At 44.9% G+C, this 21,122-nt stretch overlaps 7 protein-coding genes across 7 annotated transcripts; 5 read left to right on the forward strand and 2 right to left on the reverse strand.

Annotated features, from left to right (window-relative positions):
• Window positions 1-7,320: 7,320 nt before the first annotated feature.
• Window positions 7,321-8,169, reverse strand: AOL_s00007g369 (uncharacterized protein; the record flags this gene model as incomplete). The annotated part of the gene is made up of 1 exon (XM_011120270.1): window positions 7,321-8,169. The coding sequence occupies one exon, from the start codon at window positions 8,167-8,169 to the stop codon at window positions 7,321-7,323; it is 849 nt and encodes a 282-aa protein (XP_011118572.1).
• A 1,134-nt stretch (window positions 8,170-9,303) lies between these two features.
• AOL_s00007g370 (uncharacterized protein) lies at window positions 9,304-10,569 on the forward strand (the record flags this gene model as incomplete). The annotated part of the gene is made up of 3 exons (XM_011120271.1): window positions 9,304-9,505; window positions 9,593-9,743; window positions 9,813-10,569. 3 exons carry the CDS (start codon window positions 9,304-9,306, stop codon window positions 10,567-10,569), a joined length of 1,110 nt encoding a protein of 369 aa, XP_011118573.1.
• A 601-nt stretch (window positions 10,570-11,170) lies between these two features.
• AOL_s00007g371 (uncharacterized protein) lies at window positions 11,171-12,130 on the forward strand (the record flags this gene model as incomplete). The annotated part of the gene is made up of 1 exon (XM_011120272.1): window positions 11,171-12,130. One exon carries the CDS (start codon window positions 11,171-11,173, stop codon window positions 12,128-12,130), a length of 960 nt encoding a protein of 319 aa, XP_011118574.1.
• Window positions 12,131-12,660: 530 nt separating this feature from the next.
• On the forward strand, window positions 12,661-13,332 carry AOL_s00007g372 (uncharacterized protein; the record flags this gene model as incomplete). Its single annotated transcript, XM_011120273.1, has 1 exon — window positions 12,661-13,332. One exon carries the CDS (start codon window positions 12,661-12,663, stop codon window positions 13,330-13,332), a length of 672 nt encoding a protein of 223 aa, XP_011118575.1.
• Window positions 13,333-13,832: 500 nt separating this feature from the next.
• On the forward strand, window positions 13,833-15,022 carry AOL_s00007g373 (uncharacterized protein; the record flags this gene model as incomplete). Its single annotated transcript, XM_011120274.1, has 3 exons — window positions 13,833-13,875; window positions 13,980-14,608; window positions 14,714-15,022. 3 exons carry the CDS (start codon window positions 13,833-13,835, stop codon window positions 15,020-15,022), a joined length of 981 nt encoding a protein of 326 aa, XP_011118576.1.
• Window positions 15,023-15,499: 477 nt separating this feature from the next.
• On the reverse strand, window positions 15,500-16,516 carry AOL_s00007g374 (uncharacterized protein; the record flags this gene model as incomplete). Its single annotated transcript, XM_011120275.1, has 3 exons — window positions 15,500-15,789; window positions 15,848-15,960; window positions 16,035-16,516. 3 exons carry the CDS (start codon window positions 16,514-16,516, stop codon window positions 15,500-15,502), a joined length of 885 nt encoding a protein of 294 aa, XP_011118577.1.
• A 1,311-nt stretch (window positions 16,517-17,827) lies between these two features.
• AOL_s00007g375 (uncharacterized protein) lies at window positions 17,828-21,068 on the forward strand (the record flags this gene model as incomplete). The annotated part of the gene is made up of 3 exons (XM_011120276.1): window positions 17,828-19,039; window positions 19,131-19,545; window positions 19,612-21,068. The coding sequence occupies 3 exons, from the start codon at window positions 17,828-17,830 to the stop codon at window positions 21,066-21,068; spliced, it is 3,084 nt and encodes a 1,027-aa protein (XP_011118578.1).
• Window positions 21,069-21,122: the final 54 nt, after the last annotated feature.

The raw sequence follows: 21,122 nt of genomic DNA on the forward strand, positions 1-21,122 counted from the left end.
ATTTGCCTTTTCCATCACGGGGTTCGGCGCCGTGCTGCTTAATGTCGTTCTCATCGGAACTCTTTGTTTCCTTTTTGGCACTTGGATTTTATTTTTGGGCCTTCTTCAGCTCACCGTCTGATGTTGAAGTGTTCTAAATTAACAAAAAGGAAAGGAGGCTGAGAATGAAAGACGAATCCGTAGAGTTTTAAATCCGGACGTTATGGGCCCTAGGATATCGAATGGTCAGTACTCCATGTACTACTATACTGTATTATGTATCCTTTAGTGCCAGAACAAGAAATTTAGGATATGCAGTACGGCCCTCCAAACGGGAAGGGGCAAGGTATGGAGAAGAATATCCATGGCAGGGGCATGCTCCTAGCTACCAACGTACATACGTCAAATCCCAAGGCTTGTGATTTGATAGACGGAGGCCCCGATGACTACTGGGAACCAGCACTCCGTCCAAGGATGCCCCGGTGGCTGTTACCGGGCAGTGAATGGGGGGCAGCGGGATATCGGAAAGTATGTACCTTGTGAAGCCAACCTGCATAAGTCTATGGCGCCATGGAATAATTGGGTATTGTGAAACTTTGCTTTTTTAGCTATACCTTTAGGTATACGACCGTTAATAGTACAGTTGTACCAGGATTCCGGGAGTATGGTAGACTAGAATATCCAGACTTAGAACCCAACAGTTGAATATTTGAGTTGAAAAAGTCCAAAACTGATTAGACTCATAGTTTGAGGCTTGTCAGCAGCGAGTTTCGGTATATGGAATCTCGAAACGTGTCGGTGGGGTATGCTCAAAGAGGCCAACCAAGACTTACGAGTTCAACTATATTCTAACATTAGAAACATAGAATATATTTCGTTTTTATTTTTTCTTGCAAAGATGCTGCGACTCGTTGAAAGTGATCGCCTGGCAGGGTGCTGTTGGAAGCTTATGAAATACAACTGCTCCCTTGTGGTTGCAAAAGAAAAACAATCTAAGAGTTCGGAGCCGCTATTAATTACGTCCTTGGTTAGGCCGTAAAAATCTCCAGGGGCATGTAGGAACCATTCCAGAGTCCAAATGGTGATATCAAATGACACTGTTTCCCATTATGGGGTATTAATAAGAAGCCAAGCGGGCTGTGCAGCAGAACATCGGGAGAACAATAGCACGTTCCCAATTTGCCTTGAAGTACTTGTGAATTTGAACTGTTTCCTCGAGGAAAGAGCTTGTTTTAACGTACAGACTCATGCTGCATGCCCCCCTAGCTTGGAAATCAAGATCACTGCTGATTATTTGATGCTACAGGCGCATGGCATTGTAAAGCCTAAGAACAGATCAGGGAAAACCCAGAATAATAGACGTCAAAGCCCAATTAATTTACTAGCTGCGTTCCTCATAAGCTATATGGCAGCTGTTTATTTGGCTGGGAAAATCCCTGATACATGAAACTTGCTTCTTTCCCCCAATTGAATTTGATCAGGATCTGGACAGAATCGGGTGAGTACGTCAATTTGAACTCTACACGTCAGATGGGCTTGGACATGTTTAATTCGAGCTCCAAAGGAGGGTCTGCGGGCTGCACTATACTATTGGAGTAAAGGATGTGCTGCCGTGCTTATCGATTCTTTGGGGACATATTGGGTGACTTGAAACCTGTACCGGGCGGTACAGTTCCTTCTGGGGCCATGCCATGCCATGCCGTGGGTGCACTAAGCTAAGAAAAGAGGCTTTTAATGCCCTCAGAGCCCCAAAATTACCCCTGTCCTCGTACGATTCTATTGGTGTTGTGGGATAGGCCCGTTTGCCTGATGTAGCTTACTCACCCCACTCCGTGCAAGGCCGCCATGCTTACACAGTATGGAAGAACACTGTTCGAAGCAATCCATCTACGGAATAGCAGCATATGCATGTTTAACCTTGGGCGGCATCAAATGTCACTCTGAGATTAACCGAAAGAAGCTCCCCAGTCGATATTGATATGATGCATCCCCACACAGTATACTTTTTGAAAGCAAAATTTACTCTTTCCGCCCTATTTTTACATTGAATTTGTGTTCTAGCGGCATTAGAATCTTGGGTTTCTTGTATCATGTAGATGCACACCTTTTGCGGTTATATTTGTCTCTTACTAAGTTCCGGCGTAAGCCGAGTAACAATCTTGGACGAAATGGATATTAACTTACTGGGCTTGCTGCAGGTACCCTGGAGTTGTGCGAACATTTCTGGAAACCCTAATTTCGTCTTGAATCTGACCTCTCTCCTCTTATGTTTTCTTTGTCCATCTGTTTCTTATCACTTGTGACTTGCAATTTTCTGACTTCGCAGGTCGGAATATGCGGGTGGCAATTACACAAAACTTTGGGAAACCGTTCTCAGCGATAAGAAGAACAATTGCTTACCTATACAGTCAGATCAATAATTCCCAAACAAGATATTTGTAATACTTCGCCATTTACTACCACGCATGTAGCTTCGTCATTTTATTAACGGTATAGCGTCTAACAATAGTAAGTTCGGTACTGGAGGATGCTCCGAAGCTTCGTACTCCGCGCAGGCCGATATCTGGAGACCAGTAAAGCGCTGTGAAAAGAGAATCGTCGCTAATTCTCGGTTGGCCTGGCCACTCGGATACTTTTAGGACCCTTTTCCCCCCGTCCTGATGCAGGCCTAGATATTTGCTCCCAGCTAGATCCCTGGATATTACACTCTACCACGGTCATGGGACTCAGGTACATACAATTGCAGTTGGACGTATTTGAGGCAGCGACAATAGCTATGCAGATATCTGTAGATTGGGGTGCCACACATGCACACGTGTGATTCATACGCCCCAGTTGATCGACGTTCTGGAAGGCAAACCTATTGTGCAGGGCTGCAGAGAATATTCTTCAGATATTCTTCAATAGCAAGCTTCGGCTCAGCTGATCATGGATTGTCCGAAGGCTGTCGGCGGACGTTTGATGACGAGGCCTCGTTCGCTCGGTGATTATCTTCCGCTAATCTCCGTTAGATACTGCCTTGACTGTTTCGAGACTCCTAACCTTCGAATTCTAACGTAGAAAAGAATCGGGCGTTACTCAGAGGATCGATGCAAGATATGTGATGCAACAGCAGCTTCGCCGCGGTCAGACCAATAATCGTCGAATGCATTGTTGGCGGTTCTCGGCCGGGAAACTCTGTTTCTTTTTAATTTTGCCGTCGGATATCTCGGGGCTAAGGCTAACCGAATGCAATTGCTGGGGTCTAGAAACCGATTCCATCGGAGATCTCTGTGCAGGTATCGGTTTTTTGTCTTTCCTTCTCACTATTGATCGGACCTTTTAGATATCGCCTTCAAGAGTTAAAATGTTTGTGATTCAGAAAACGTTGGAGTCTGCCTTGTCTGCAGATATATATCAAATATTCACTAGCTTAATGTTAACAGTGCATTGCATCTGGGAGGATATTTTGGGTCGAAAAGCCTTATGCGTTCGTATCGACAGAGCCACTAGAGTGTTTGCATATCCACCATACCATCCTAGACCCTGTCCAACAGTATGTGTTCGGTATGTACTCCCTTGCTGTCACCACCATACAAAAAGTACCTATTTAAAGCCCAAAGGTGGAGACCTCACAGATGTACCAAGTACGCAGCCTCAGAATTTCCCGTCGCTGGCTATCCTGCATTAGATTTGGACTAGCCAGGTCTGACCGACATTGTGTTGCAATCGACGTCGAGTTCTATATATAAAAAGGTTCGAAGCCTAGAAGGGTGGGGATCGACAAATATCGAATTCCAACTTCGTACGAACCCGATACAACACAACATAACATGCAACAGACAGAGCCACGATTTATCGAATGAAAATAGTATCACCAGCTTCAAGTTGATTGAAGGTTCTGTATAAGATGAAGAATTTTTCTCTCGGAAAATACTTGGTGTATATTCCTGGCCTGGTTCCTGAAATTACGGACATATTATCTAAGAAACATGCCGTGCTGCAAATTGCAAAATTAGTCTAAGCTTCGGCAGTTGAGATCCCACACCAAATTTAATTGTGCCCCATTAATAAGCCGATGCCAAATCTGATATCAACCGCGAAAAACACTATATTTTTGGGTCGTGATTTGGAAGCTTTCAGGGTAATTAATTGGATATCACAGGACTATCTGCACGGGTTCAGGTTCGATATCTAGCCGCTAAGGGTCATCGGGGATATTTCCAACTGCAGGTTGGGAGACCTGGTCTTTTAATTATATTCTCGCCCCACACCAAGGAATGCTTCCGCCGCCGGATCATGAACCTGAGGCTCATAATGAAACGTGAAATTTAAACTTGGTCGATCTACTAAGCGAACTGAGATGTTTTGACATTCGGATCGCTTGCAGTGGACCCGATCTCCGGCATCCACCCACACCTGCAGACACCGTCAAGACAATATCAACTACCCGCAGATACCGAAAAGTATCATTTAATGCAGTGGCAAACCCGACAGCCATCTTGTGCCTTAAATGCTTGACAGCCTTGTGATCGGTGTTTTTCTTACTGTTTACATAAGATCATATTCACCTACTACAGGGAAATATCGGATGGATTATCCCACAGCCCCTAAAGAGTAGAGCCTCATGGAGGGTCTGATTCGCAGATACTCAAATCAAGGCATCCACAAAGAGGATTGCTATCCTGCGAATAGGAAGCCTTTCGGCTTTGTCAAAGAGCCTAAAGGGGTATATCTGTATTATAATAGGATAACATTGTTTGATCTGACGAGCATTGATCGTGTTCCTATTACACGTGTATGTAGTTTGCCAGGATCCGCTTTAACCTCCCAGGAGGTCCCTATTATAGCCAGTAGGTTAAAGGAAAATATGATTCAGATTTGAGAGTCAAAAAATATGCATGTCTTGCAAGCTAGGAGGTGGTACGACAGTGTACAAGTGCGCTATAACATGTACAAAGCATCCTGCCCAATGCTTACACAGTGTTCTCCTCTTCGACACTATGTACATCCCATGACATTGAAACCGTCCCGATATCCCTCTTTTCCCGGAACCGGCGTTCTATTGGGTCCGGGATAGCAACCTCTGCACGGTGGGTTTGTCGGACATGGAATCCTTCCAATTACCGGGGGGGAAATCGATGAAATTCACCTCAAAGGCCAGTCGCCCATACCTCCTTCTAGCATCTCCACCCGTTCCGCATCAGTAAACCCGTCTAGGCAGCTCCACTTCCTTCCGTTTCCTTTAGAGAGGATACAAGGTGACAAGGAATATGGTGGATATAACCTGCATTCTGTTTGTGGGACTCCACCAGCCAGTCTCGAGTTCCTAAGATCTAGTGTTTGAGGGTGAGGTCACGCTTACATCACTTGCATTTCGCAAGAATTATGCCAGCACATCAAGGGCACCATTGTAAAGCTTAGTAACCCCCTTTTTAGAGGTTGAAGTCTACGAGCAAGGTTTGTGGATCGAAATTATCGATGCAGAACTTGAATTTTGATGTCTACGGATTGTACACTATATAATATTTTTCGATTTAGGATGATTTAGTGGTTATCGAAAGTTTTCCGTCGGGAAATTCTCTTGGCCTACTCTAGGACTTAAGTGTAAGTCCGGTTTATGCGCGTAACAGAACCATGGATATTGTCTATCCTCCCTTCAATTTTAAAGCGGTGTTTTTCCATGTCCTACGGAGGAAATGTTGGATTTTGGGACGAAACAACGCATTTGGCCGACTGGTCCCGATGTGGTCTCGTATTTGCACTTGACTTTGAGTCCATGATATCATCATGCATTTCGAGACAACGGATTTGATAATTAGCTGCACAACGTCAGTTAACGTTATGGATATAGCTTCGAGGATTTTTTCGTATAGAAACCCCTTAAGGATTTGTGTGAAGATTGACTTCGGATTGATCAACAATGGATGTTTGGCCATTGAAGCTTCTGACCCCCAAGTACATTCTTGAGCCTACTTCGGGGGCCTGCCCGAACATTGTCTGGGGATGAGCCTTGATCGGCGGTTAGGTGTAAATGAGTAGCCTGCTATTAATACTGGTATTAATATAATTCTAAAGTTGCTTTTGTACTCAATAGTTCGAGTAGGTGATATTGTATGTATAAGTATTTAATATTTCTAGCTATTTAGCCTCAGTGGTTCAGTATGTTTCTCTAGTTTCGGAGTCTCAATCTTGACCCGTTTTTCCGTAATGCATAGGTGGAGCGTAGTACGCGTAATGCCGTGGCCATCTCAATGAAAATCCAAGGTGGAAGACTATGGGTTCTAGCTGAGGGATCAACTTGTAGAGACCGGAAATTATATCTCTAAAAATTGGCCCGTATGCTAGTTAATGCAAATCATAGTTTATAACCAGATTCACGCGCGCATGCGCACCTTAAAACTTAATTCTTGAAATATAATGGCACAGTCCGAGGATGGCATGAGGAACTCCGACCGTGAACAGTGGGCTTGCTGTTTGGCTGTGTTGTTCTACTGAATTCAACCGTATGGAGGAGTGCTCGATAAAATGGCACCAGAGTATCGACTAGTCTTTGCCACCCGTTCTACGAATTTACATACTTCTACTTTAGGTCTTAGCGCCCCGACCTGTGGTTATATTGAGGCTCTGTGGCTCTAATCGTTTATGATAACAAAATTTGAAAAACTAAACAGCATGTGTGATCGGGCGACTTTGACAAATGAGTTTTATCAGCATTTAAGATTTCAAATTGATCATGAGTTGACGAGCTAGGATATGTTTTAGAAACTTGTTACAAATAATCCAAATCTACGAGCCCGTCTGCTTTATAAATTTATCTAACGTCAAGAGATGTAATCGTGGCATAAGCGCTCGCGCTTGTCGCAATTCTTGATTAGTGATACAGTCAATTAATATAGATTTCGCAGTTCGCGAACGCTTCGCTACGAAGCGACGCCTCCAAGCCCTGTTAACTTGTTGTCTCATGTTGAGACCAAGGAAGGCCTGAGCGAACGACTGATCGTAGTGATATAAAGACGACATGTTTCCCACTTGTCCTATATTCATGGGCTTCTAATATTTAACTACAGGTTCCTCATATTTCCTCTCTGCCCCGGAATTACGCGATCGGAATTTGGGTTTAAAGACAACAATTGAATGCATCACAATAACGCCAATAGTAGAGTTGGGTATGGGTTCGCAACTATTTCAATCAGGAGGATATTATGACAATATATATACCGAACATGAGAACATCATAACAAAGTAGATGATGGGGTAATATGGGGTGGTCCTTCGACAACCGACATTGAGCAAACATAAAGGATGCAAACCGACCCGACAGGAAGATCTTAAGAGAAAAATCTTTAGAATGTTGTTGATCTAATCCGACTTATCGCCCTTCACGACAGACCCGTTTCTATCCTCGGAGACACCCTTTCCAACAGCGGCGCTGCCTTTTGCCTTCCTCTTCGCAGCCATCTTGCTACCATCAGTCCCATGGAACCAGTCCAACACTCCAATAGCACCGAAATAAATCAAAAACTTCTCGTGATGCAGGTCATGCATCTTGGCTGCGTTTAAGAAGAAGTCGTATCCTGAATGGACAGTAGTGGTTTCGATCAACTCATATGCCATGAAGATCCAGAATGTAAGGATATGAGAGTTCAAGAGCTGCGGCGGAATTGTGATAGGGAGAATGTTGGCTACGATTTGTTCGATGGGGTGTGCATACTGCGCTGCGAGTGCGACTGGAGCAGTGAAACGGTGATGAATCTTGTGGATCTTTGGATAGAGACGAGGATGATGAAGGACACGGTGGGAATAATAAAAGAGCGCCTCGCGAAGCAGAAGGGAGATAAAAAGGTCTCGGATTATCTCGTGCATAGTTGGGATTGAAGCATCCACGCGGAATGCGCCCTTCCCGGCCAAGGTGGAGATATAAATCATGAGTCCGTGAAGTGCTGTCGAAATCACCTGGTTCTTCAAGACGACACTGAAACAATCGAGGATCTCGGACCGGGTTGGTTGCTTAGGCGCAGGTTGAATCTTATGGCGTTCCGAAAACCTGGGGAAGAGCGCATCTAGAGACATATAGATAACGCAGGGAACCCAGAAGAAGATGAGCTGGACTATCAATGTGCCCGCAAACTCGATAGTGGCGGGAGAATATGATTCCATTATGTGCGCCCAAGCTCTTCCAACAGGCTCCGATATCACAAGAGTTGACATCGCTGGAGGGAGGTGAAAAGACGACGACATTATCATATATCGGATTAGAATTTATGACGTCCTTTGGCCCAAGAAGGGAATGCGAATTCCGGGAAGCTAAAGAAGGACTTGCGTTGGTTTGTTGGAATTCGGATCTCAGCCTTGCGACATGCTACAGGGTAAGGCTAGTATAGTAGAAGCTGAGCTGAGTAAAGGAGATGCCGTCTACAAAGGGCCGGCCGGAAGTTATCGATGTCTTATATTTCTCAAATCCCAATACCACAGTTAGGTTTCTTATGGTTTACTGGGGGTGGCAAGACTGGACGGCCTCCGACGGTAACATGACAGGCCTTTTAAACCCTTTGTTATAAATCTCGGGCTTCCAGAACAAAAAATGCTTTTTGCCTTCCAATTAGTGGTACGATGGGGACCTCGGATGTTGGAATGAACCGGCCATTATGGTTCCATTGTTATCAGAGGCTCATCTCCTATCGATTTTCTGGGTCAAAATGCGGAGAAAGGCTGGAGTAAATTGGCACATGCCACTGCGGCTGGATCTGTACCTTCCACTTGGAGACGAAACATGTCTTAGATTGTGGTGTGCCAGAAAACGGCAACTTTCAAGAACGAACGCAGAACCCTGGAATTAGGCGATTCCCTTTCGTATTCTTGATGAAGTTCTGCTCAGCAAATACGGAGACGAAGGTACAGAGGTATTTCCAAGCAAATATGATGCATCGTGTTCTTCGTATCTATGCGGTGGAAACAAGTTTATGGCATGAAAGACACCATGGAGCTAAATGAAATGAGCCGGTGAAGTCATGATCAGGGTTGCATTCCTTTTTTATAACTTCATGGGAGACTGAACTTCATGCGGTTGCCACTTTTGCAACAAAAGAAAGTGTTGTATCTGATGTGTTTGTTACACAGAGTCTTCCTTTTTAGGATAGATATTGGCAGCTTATGTAATTAGGGCTTTTAGGGCAACGCAAGAACCAACACCCTGTTTGGTCTTGGCACACTGGCTTTGGCACCAAATTTTGCTACACCACGCAAAATCAATTGAAGATTTCAGATACGCCCTAAAGAACATCGTCGACAAACATCACCAACCGCCATCATCCGACATACCCGTCCGACCTACTAACCGACAAAATGACCAGCGTTCCACAGATCCAGGTCTTCTCCGTTGAGGGGAAGGCTGACGCCGAACTCCCACTTCCAGATGTCTTCAAGAGCCCAATCCGTTCCGACATCGTTCAGACCGTTCACGCCGGTATGGCGAAGAACAAGAGACAGGCCTACGCCGTCAGCGTAAAGGCCGGTCATCAAACCTCCGCCGAGTCTTGGGGAACTGGTATGGTTATTTTGTGGCAATTGTCTCGATTTAGAGGCTCCAATGGGTGATATATGATGCTGATGGAGGATTCTTCTGGGTGATTAGGTCGTGCCGTTGCCCGTATTCCTCGTGTCTCCGGTGGTGGTACTCACCGTGCTGGCCAGGCTGCCTTCGGTAACATGTGTCGTTCCGGAAGAATGTTCGCTCCTACCAAGGTCTGGAGAAGATGGCACGTCAAGATCAACCTGAACCAGAAGTATGCTTCAATTCCAACCTCGTATTTGAGTTTAGACAAGGATATCATGGGTTAACGAAATTTTCATAGGCGATTCGCTACTGCATCCGCCATCGCCGCCTCTGCTTCTCAGCCTCTTGTCCTTTCCCGTGGTCACAGAATCTCAACCACCCCATCCATTCCTCTCGTTGTCTCCTCCTCCTCCTTCCCAGACCTCGCCAAGACCCGTGCTGCCGTTGCCCTCCTCAAGGCCGTCGGCGCCTATACCGATGTTGTCAAGGTTACCAAGTCCAAGAAGCTCCGTGCCGGAAAGGGAAAGCTTCGTGGTCGCCGCCACAGACAGCGACGTGGTCCTTTGGTTATCTACGACCCTGCCACTGATGGAAAGGTCCTAAGCAAGGCTTTCAGGAACATTCCTGGTGTTGAGACCTGCCCTGTCACCGCCCTCAACCTCCTCCAGCTCGCCCCTGGTGGCCATCTTGGTCGCTTCGTTATCTGGTCGTCGGATGCTTTCAAGGCCCTCGACACCATCTACGGCACATCCACCTCTCCCTCGGGCACAAAGAAGGACTACAGCCTTCCATCTGCCCAGGTCACCAACGCTGATATCGGACGTCTCATCAACTCTTCTGAAATCCAGTCTGTTGTCAGAGCTGTCAAGGGTAGTGCTAAGTCGAAGCGCGCTGGTGGACAGAAGAAGAACCCATTGAAGAACAAGCAGGTCCTTCTCAGATTGAACCCATACGCCAAGGGCTATGCCGATGCCAAGTTGGGACAGACCAAGTACAAGGAAGGAAAGCCCGTAAGGGCAAACGCCACTTTCCACGATGTCTTGAGCACTGCTTAAACGTCGTTTCCTTGCTCTTTTGTTATGCCCTCTTTGTTCATAGTTTTGTCATGATAATGCAGTTTTCGGAGTTTTCCTTTTCTCTTACACTTATTCTATAATGCCCTTCTCATGGCTTTATTCCTACTATTCATCTATATACTCTTATAGCTCTACCTCCCACCCTATGGTGAGCTTTACATCCGATTGACATTCCAAGTAATCCAGTATCCAATGCCTCTTGTGAATCATGCTGTAGAATTATCTCTTACTCTACACAACTAGACTACTTTACAACTATTCTCCTCGTTTATTCCGTAGTTCCACCCTTACTTCATAACTTAGCGCAAGGGCGAAGTCGCTCAGAACTGCAGCCTCATTCCCATCAACCAGTCTCGTAACCCCCACCAACGTGTATATTCATCTGTTGTATTCAGTGCGTTGCTTGGCCGAACCTCGGCTAAAATTCGCAGCAGTTTCAATTTCGTTAAATCCTCCAAGCTTGAAAGTCTAGACTACCGGTCGCCTCCAGACTCGAGGAATCCTACCTATATATTTCTAAACAATTGACCATTTCTTCATACTTCTCATGAATTGGGTTTCAATCCATTGATTAGGTACAATGACAGCTCTATTCGACACAACTTGCGTTAGTGCTTCGACCATCTCCAAGCAAAAGCACTACATCGCAGGCATTGAAGTCACAATATATGGTGCCTCTGAGGTCGCCCAATCGGCAACATCGGTTGTCTGTCTGTTTCTCTTACATCCACGTCTTGAAACTTTGACATACGTCGAACCGATCGCATTACGGTGTCTACAGGCCCACCATGAAAGCTCAGCACAACCCGAAAGAGGGCTAATTGTCGCTTCGTTCGATCAACGAAATCATGGAACACGACTCGTGTCTACGAAATCAAATGAAGCCTGGAGATCAGGAAACGAGCTTCATGCCATTGATATGTTTGGAATATATCAAGGGACTAGTCATGACGTTTCATTGTTGATCGATCATGTACCGTCATATGTATTCCCCGACGGCGATAAGACGGTAGACGGTTGGCTGTGTGCCGGCGTTAGTTTGGGCGGACATGCGACTTGGTTAAGTTTGGTCAACGAGCCACGAGTCAAAGGTGGTGTAGTAATCATCGGGTGCCCAGATTTCCAGAGCGTTATGACACATCGAGCATGGAAGAGCAAATTGAAGAGTTACCAAGAAGATGGATTCATCGGGAGCCCAGACTACCCGAAAACTCTAGATTCTACGGTGCGAAGGACCGATCCCGCTGGTATTATCATGAGGGATAGGTCTCAGGTGGAGAGCTCCAGACTCATCAAAGAACGCCTTGGAGGGAAAAAGATCCTGCTTCTCAGTGGGGGCGCTGATAAACTCGTCCCATATGATTGCTCAAAACCCTTCTTGGACCTCCTAAAAGCCGAAGGACAAAGTCTCGCGGATCTTAAGGATATCGTATACGATGGAGTAGGACACGATTGCACCGAGCAGATGATAGTGGAGCTAGTAATTTTCGTTGCAGATTTTCTTTCGGCCAATACCGAGAGCAAATCCAAGGTACGATAGTGGAAGCCCTCTAGCTGCTTGTGACCATCCAAATCCAATAACGTTGTGATACTAACAAAAATCTTGTTTAATATCTCGTAGTTGTAGATATGATGTCGAACCTGTTCATGTATGGAGCTGCGGTGTCTAAATTTCCTGGATAAAATCCTCAAATATTCCGGGATTATGTGGACTTTAGCAAGGCAGGCCCTGTCGTCGCACCCTCCAGTGGATATACGTGTGGTTATCTGTGCATCAATCAATCGGCTATCAAAAAGGTCAAAAACGAAGCTTGTATACTGACGATTCCCCTTATAACTCATTCTCGAATCGTGAAGACTGTTAACATATATCGTCATCATCTATGAGAACCCTCCACGGCAGATGGAGTCTGCCCTTTGGCCTACTCGGTTGCTTATTTCATCAATCATCCTTAACTTATTCTTATTTTGAATAATATCCACTCTTCTCGAGCTCCTTGCCTTCCTTTCTCGGCTCCTTTCTTTCTCCAGCCAAGATATTATTTTAGAATCGATTCTTCGAACGGGAAGATGTCTAGTGATCTCGATTCTGAGGGCTCTCTTAGTCCTGGTTGGATCTTTATTAACTCACCAGATTATCGATCTCCAGGCCATAGCATTTTAACGTCACCGGGATTGGCCATTACAACTCCTTCTCTCAGCAACCGGGATTTCACTACACATTCCATAGTTGCTTCTCCCCATAAATGGATAGAAAGGTCGACGCCTGCCTCACCAGAACCCATTCCACCAGAGTCCTCCCAAAGAACTGGCCTTGCCGTTACTTTCTATGGAAAGATCGAATTCTTTTGCGAAAACTGCATTGCCCCACCGGCGCGATGTACCAGGAACAGCATCCGTAACAACTTTATGAGTAACACGACGAAGTTCTCACTGCTGGAGCCCGAGGACGAAGTCGATGGCTTCATAACTAGGAGAGGCAGGCGTGAAGTTAAGGTCGAACTGTTGAACACCGTCAGAAGAGAAACTCCATGTAGTGAGGATACGTTGAGAATTGGAATGGCGATTACTCTCAACTCAAATTCTCGAGCCACTGCGTTAGCAATAGGTTATGAAGCATTAGATGAGGTGCCCTATGAATCTGGTTATCGGTGGTCCATCTTCGAGCCATTCCTACGCCGGCACACTTCTTGTCCCTACTGTTTTATGGTGTTCGTCAAGCATGAGCTTATTGGAGCATGACTTTTGCATGGGTACCTATTATTCGAGTGTATTCGACACTACAAATTTTGATTACGTACAGCAAAACACAGTGGCACTCAATGACTCGAGCATGGATGTTATTGTGTATGAATGCCACTAACTCATGTATGCAGTGTGAACCTTTAGAGTCCTTTTTAGTATCGAATTCGAAATTACCGATACGCCCGAAATTATGAAGGTGGGGCCCTGGATATTTGTAGCCTGAAGGCCTCTGAACTTAAAATGTTCTAAAAGTACATATGCACATGAATGCAGTAATTAACGCCCCGAGTCTTAGTCCAACGCATTCGATTGTTGGAATTGCCAATTCACTAATTAAATTGCGTGACGTCTGCCCAGCACTAATACAATATGCATATGTGCATGTGGGGAGCTACAGAGGGAGCTCTTGGCACCGTGACTATACTACGGATTTCCTAAGTTTAATTATATTAAACCCCTCTTTGTAGTTGGGTACACATCCATAGCTACTTTTCAAAATGGTTCGAATTTTGATCTTCGGTGCTAGTGGTTTCGTTGGGTGTGAGTATTTTCCTACAATGCAATTTTCCATAATCTATAATACAATCCATTGGAAAATACATTAATACAGAGGCCTGGAAGTTTACTAATCCTGTGAAACGTAGATCCCATTGTTCAGGCCTTGCGTCGACATGGTCACACTGTTTACGCTGTCACAAGAACTGAGGAAAAGACGATTGAGCTATCTAAGCAAGAAATAATCCCTATTCTCGGGGACGCTCGCCAACCAGAGACATGGGTTCCAGCACTCGATCTCGTCGACATTGTGATTGATTCCTCCTCTTCTTTTGGCGGACTCAGTGAAGGGATCTTAAAAGCCATCAAGGAATCTCAAAGAGTTACTTCCGCCAAAAAACATGATCCAAAGATTGGATATCTTTATGTATCCGGTACTTGGGTTCACGGTGATTCTCTTGAGCTAGTCACAGATAGGGTGCCGGCAGGCAATCATACCAACCGAAAACCTTTAGAGCTTGTTAGTTGGCGCCCCGCATTCGAAGATAGTGTGCTACAGAGTAAAGATGTGCTCGATGTTGCCATCTTAAGGGCTGGAGTGGTTTTCGGTGGATGTAGCAGTCGTAGTTTATTCGGGTCGTGGTGGGCTCCATTCGTCGAAGCTTTAAAGGCGAATAAGTTCAACGAACCTGTTATAATCAAAGGAAAGCCAGAAGCTTCGGTTGCTCTAGTTCATAAGCATGATTTTGCTCAGGCCATTCTCAATGCAGTCGAAAAGGTAAGGATATCGTTTCCTTCTTCTTTTCATTTTTTTCTGCACTCCAGGCCCACGACAGAAAATTCTAACTCGATCGATCACAAATATTAAATTAACACTCAATAGTTCGAAGTTGTGTCTCAAATCCACTATCCAGTTTTCGACGTTGTCAGCGGTCACGAATCTCTTGGGGACATTAACAAAGCTGCTGCGAACGTACTGGGGATTACTGGTGAAATCAAGTACCAGGCGCCGGCTGCTGATGACCATTTCGGAAACGCCATTTCCTCTTCTCTCCTCATTGATTCGACTAGGAGTCAATCATATCTCGACTGGCAACCAAAACATACTTCCCTGATCAAAGATCCTGAGGTTTATGTCAAAGCTTACTTATATTCAACAGATTATTACACTAGTGTAACTAAATCCAATTAGGGTATAAACCCTTCCAGGTCTAGGTACGAGATAAGTATCAACTCAAGAGAGCGCCCGATTCGAGGTTACTCGGTATTGATCTCAGGGCCTCCAGACCACTCAGGACCTAAGCTCCCCTGTATATATTTTCTTGGACCCCATAAATAATTATATAGCTCCATATAAGAACCCCGACGAGAAGACACCCTTAATGTACTTAGTTATTTCCCGAGGCTTACCTTGGTTCCTCTTATCTGGAACTATATATAACATATCCTAACACCCATTTCAAGAAAATACTTATTGTTATCATTACCAAGTGTGGATATTTGATATAGAAAAGCTATGCAAATTTGGCATCTATTGTACATAAATTCAAAGCAAATTTTAAAATGAACTGCGCTTAGGTATCATAAATTCTATACATATCAAACCATGTTGGAGTCTTGCTCCAGAAAGGCCGAGACCGGAAAACTCATACTTGATGATCATGCAAAATTACGGAAATGAACAAGGTCCAACGACGTTTGGATCATTGCCCTCCTGTGCCTTAGCGCGCTTCATCATCTTCATCTTCTCCCTCTTAGTTGTCTTTGTCGAAACTATCTCGAAATCTCTAGGTCGATTGCTGCAGCGGCCGACATACTCGAGATAATCTGACTGGAATGTGCGCTCCAAAAGACTTTGGCGTTGGTCTAAGCAACCCGGGAATGCTTCTTCAGGCTTGTAGCCGAGAAGGGTCTCGTGTTGAGCGACGACAACGACTTGAGCGAAATCCTCGACGGTATCTTGAACTAAAGTTAGCACGAAGTCGACAATGGAAGTCCAATGAGTTTATGAGCTTACTAGTATTTGCATAGCTATCTGGGACGCAGGTGTCACGTTCAAGAGCTTCCAACCAAGGTGTCGTGCCACTGAACCGATTAGAGGGTTTTAGGCGAGCATCAAGTTGGTGTCCTCTATTAATCAGCATATATGGTGAGCCCAATCCCTTTTATATTAAACAAAAGAACTACATAGTTTCCACACTTACGTCTCATGTAGCCAGACGGTAAGGCCCTTGCAATTTCCAAGCATGACAACATCCCCAATATCTGTATACGCTAGGGCAGAGCAACCACTCGATGCTGGTAGAGCAATTGGGTGTCGAACCAAACTCCTCATATGAACAGACATTCTCCCAAAAGAGTCTGCCATATCCTTAAGGCTGAGCTGGGCATCTTTGTGGCGACAGAACGTCCACGCCTGGTCACAGTCGGTGTATTTAATATTGAAGACTTCAGCATCATCTGCATCGTATCCTTTTCCAATGAAACGGTCTTTACATCCTTTGGGGATCCAGCCGGCGCCCCATGGAGTAAACCACTCGAGGGGGGCTTCCGTATAGTTATTAAGCCCAGGGGTGAAGGGGCCTGAGAGGCCGTCCGGATAATCGGTTTTGTTTTTAAGATCTGCGAAGACGCCTACCGCGGAAACAGCGACTACGGCAACTATATTACTGAATAAATTGATCATTATGATATTAAGAGCGATAGAGGAGAATATAGCTTATCGGAAAGAGAGAAAGAAATAGATAAATAAATAAATAAATAAAAGATCACTATTTTATTAAGCTGTACTGTAGGGGTATACCGGTATACAAAAAGCTGTACCTTTGCTACAGTCATATAGGAACCTTTATATGTAATAAAACTTGTGGTTAGATTCACAAATGAGCCCTAAAAATCACTTCAATGCTTGTCATTCCTGCAATAACAAATTATTTGGTCGGACCCGGATATGAGATTAGACAGGGGCTCCACTAGCCCCACATTATACGGGTCCACCGGCCACCACCAACAAACTTCTTTTACTCTTCACCCCGAAAATAAATTTGTAGTCATAGTGCCAGTATTATACTGAATGCAGGGTCTCGGTAGCTTAAACTTACCCGCTAAATTACCTAAGAGCGAAATTGTGGATATATCAAAGAGCTTCCTCGTAAGAATCACCATCATGGCCATGGCCATGGGAATTGCCCGACTAAGCCTTCAGCCTCATTCTGCAATTTTTGGAATGTGGCAGGATAAATCGGTTAATCGGAAATCCTGGGCAAAGATTGTCTCATACACTACTACCGTGATAGCCATGGGGAATCCTGGGAAAGTGCTATATACTAGTCTCGTATCCAGCCAATGTGCGACAATGGGGGCCCGGGCTCCAGAATTTTCACTATCTGTGTTGAATGTTGCAGTTTTATTCGCTTCCTGTGGCTTGTCACTTGTCAGCAAGAGTCTATTTTAAGCCACCAGGTGGGTATAGTCTCGCGAATATCAGGTGTCGGCAATACTGAGCCGAAGCCTCCTGTCCATTTTTTCCCGACAAGTGCTTATTCAAGATTCAGGTACGATAGCCCCAAGCTGCTTCAATATCAAAGGACTTCGTGCAGCCCTCCTAGCTTAGCTATAAAGCTCGAGAACTAGCTGAGTGTCGCGTTTGGTTTTCACGTGACTACATGTAACACAGGATTATATCACGTGACTGGGTTTTCGCTCAGGTTCACTCGCACTCGTTGGGAGCGCGAGCAATACTTCGTGTGTGGGGGTAAGGGTACTAACTGTAACTCCGTATGCACAATCCAAGCCTGACATCTTAATCGATCCGCGATATCCACTTGCTCTCGAATTCTGGCATGCATCTCAATCCACAATCGCAAGCAAAGGCATCACATATATCATTTGAAGCACACCTAACGCTAACACCCTAGCTATCTTTGAATACTGCTACTAGATTGTCGACTCAAGACAGCGCTGTGTCGCGACAAGAATATAACATCACTTATACGACATGGTCACCTCGATACTCTCACTCCCTAATGAGATCCTATTCCAAATTCTCGGAGATGAATGCCTCTCAAACGGAGATTTGGGAAGAGCAGAAAGTACCTGCAGATTGTTTCAAGCCAACATTCAAGAGTATATCGCTCCTCGCAGGAGATATACTTTTTGGGTAGATGCCGTCGACCAACCCGCCTGGAGGTTGGTTAGACACCTCCTCGCAAATCCAAAGCTAGGCGAACAATTCGTTGAAATCAACGTCCAGTGGAAACGTCGAATTGCGGAAGATAAGGAAACATGGACGAAGGACTGGAAGTGGAAAAGGAAAGAAGTTTCTCGTATCAGGAAACTGACCGCTAAGTGGAGGATGAATACGAGAACAGCATACAATATTTTACGAGGAAAGAATTCAGAGGCTTTGCTGCCTTTGCTTCTTTGTTTCACACCAAATTTGAAATCTTTGGACTTGGGGAACATAGATCGTGATATCATGGACTGCGGGAGGGGCGAACACGTACAGGCTTTGGAGGCTCTCGGCGTCGATATCAATTATGAGAACGGATCAGCTCCAGGCATCTATTCCTCGGAATCTCAAATGTTCATGCCCGATAATCACCAGCTCTTTTTCTTCGATAACCTCGAATACCAAGATGAAGGTGGATTTAACGAAGGTCCAAGAAAGCTCCCGCCAGGTCTTAGTAACCTTGAACATTTCTCCCTTGGGGCCCGGGGCAAAGACGAAAAACCTTTCAATGCCCAAGACCTTTTCCCAGTCTTTTGTTTTCCCAAAATCAAAAGCATACACGCATCAGGTTTAATCGATAATGGTGATGATATGTACTCTATCGTTCGGTACACACCTAATTCACGGAAGATCTCGCCAGTAAAACACCTAACGCTTGAATCTTATGGACGGGGGCGATCCACATCAATTCGCCTCGACTCCACCAAGAGAATAGCAAGGATTACTAGGAACCTCGAAACACTCATCATCAGAAACAAGAGTAGCAGAATATACGATAGCACAAAGAAACGCGACGAAAAACTAGCAAGAAGGTTCTTAAAATATAATAAGGATACCTTAGATCCAACGCGGCTTAGGATCAACGGAGGCAGTTTCAACGATGCAGGTGAGTATGACGAAGATGCTGAAAAGCGAGAAGGGGTCGCTAGAAGGCAGAGATTGTTTGAACAAACTCAAACAAGATTGAGGAATCCAAACGTGAGTACTGAAGAACTCCTACTCTAGAATATGCCTAGTAAGCAGGTGTAGGCTTATTTTGTTCGAATCTCTGACTAATACATCCGTATAGTTCAAGCCCCCGCCAATGGTAACCCTCAAACCAGAAATAATTTCTCGCATCCTTTCATTTCTCCAACGAAAGGACGTCTTCAATCTAATGCTATCTTCAAAGGCCCTTTATAAACCTTGCTACCATAATATTTGGTCTGGCTTTGCGTTTCTGGCTTCTTACTACGATCTCGACACCCATTTCGCATATAAATATTCTTTAACTGATAATGAGGCCGATTATCTTCTTAATATTATCAGCTCTATCGAGACGAATGGAATAAGCTGCCTCGAACAGCTGGAGGTTGAAAGTGGTTTCCTTTCGGATTGGTCACATTCTTATGAGAGAGAAGATGTACTAAAGCATATCAGCGAGGAGATTGAACGAGGCTATACTCCCAAATTCAAAGCCCTTCATCTGAAATTTCGGTCATATGGTAACTTCCCCCGGCCTTTTCATTGTATCTTTTTGTTGGGTCTGATAATTAACTTCATCATAACAGTATCTAGGGACCGTAGTCTTGCTCCCTTCGACGATACAACAAGGCCCGGACCAGATTTCTTTGCTGCCGTGAAGAAATATTCGGAACAAAAACCTCCCCACGAATTTTCTCTACGAATTGAAATGAACGCTCAGAGCGCCGAGCTTTTTGACCTCTGCGATATCGGAAAATTAACCAATTTACAACTCGATTCTAGATTTGGAAAATTCTTAGAAGCGGAAAATGAACTTGAAGAGTTCATAAACCTTTTAGCAATAGCATCTGTATCCGGGCAGTTAAAAGTCTTGACTTTGGGCGGGAACCTCTACAAAAGAAAAGCCAAAAGGCTCGACTCACTATGGGACTCGCTCGATGCCTTGCAAAAGGTCGTCTCTGGCCTAAAATCAGTTACTTCTTTAGCCGTCAAGCACGGCTACCTCTTCCACCCATCATTTCTTCTCCTCCCTCCAGAAAATGTTAAAGTCTTATCATATATGGGAAGAATGTCGCCCTGCTGGTGGCGAAAGTTTGCGAAGCATCCCTTTACCGGAATTGAACGCCTGAATCTTTCATGTGATAGCCTTGACAGCCACGAAACAAAATCCTTGGGAATAGCAGATGAGGAAACATATGCATCTTTCACCGACTTCCGACTTGGAGAACTCGAGGTATCTGGATTGAAGTGGCTTTCAGTTTCCGAAAGTCAAAGCAGCGCATATCCAGCCGATTTCTTCGAACGAGTCCTCAAGAACAACCCCCAACTCCCTCCATACTGCCTACAAGCCATTGTGAAGAACAAAGGAGATTTATTTACGGAGAATATGAAGGCAAAAATACCTCAGATTGTCAGCAGCTGCGGAAATGAACTTAACAAACAGCTTACAAAGGCTTTGGAAGGCTACACTCAAGACTTTGCGACTACGTTCCTACGCCAGCAAAATCCGTTACAAATGGACTTTGAAAAAATCATGGCAAATTCGTCTCTCGAACTGCTAACCAAGCAATTCGAAAATGAACATGCATTATCTTTTGTAAAAGATTGCGCTGAAGCTCTTCGAAAGCAGATTGGACAAGATGAGGGCAAAAAAGATGCTGACAAAAAGCCATCTTCCTTAGACGAATCCTCGGACTCTGACTCTGACTTTTTTGATGCAGACGAAGACAGCAGCGACGATAGTGACGACGATGACGAATTTGAAGAAGATTACGAAACTAGGTTGGCAAGAGGCGAAGTATCATATGAAGGAAATGTGATGATCGACAGATTATGGGGCACAGCTTTGCCGGTTTCAGACGAGAGCACCGATGAAAGCGATGAAGAAGAAGGAGACGACGACGACGGCGACGGCGACGACGATGACGATGACGATGACGACGAAGAATCAAACGATAATACTGATTATACCGGGGGCGACGACGACCCAGGACCCCCGCCACCTCCCGTGGTTTTCCCAAAATCCAGGAGGAGGTACATATAACGTACTTAATCAATTGATTGACGATAGAAAACTCGTGCCCTCTCGGAGGCACTC

The sequence above is a fragment of the Orbilia oligospora genome, assembly GCF_000225545.1.
Source record: "Orbilia oligospora ATCC 24927 unplaced genomic scaffold scaffold00007, whole genome shotgun sequence".
Lineage (NCBI taxonomy): Eukaryota > Fungi > Ascomycota > Orbiliomycetes > Orbiliales > Orbiliaceae > Orbilia > Orbilia oligospora.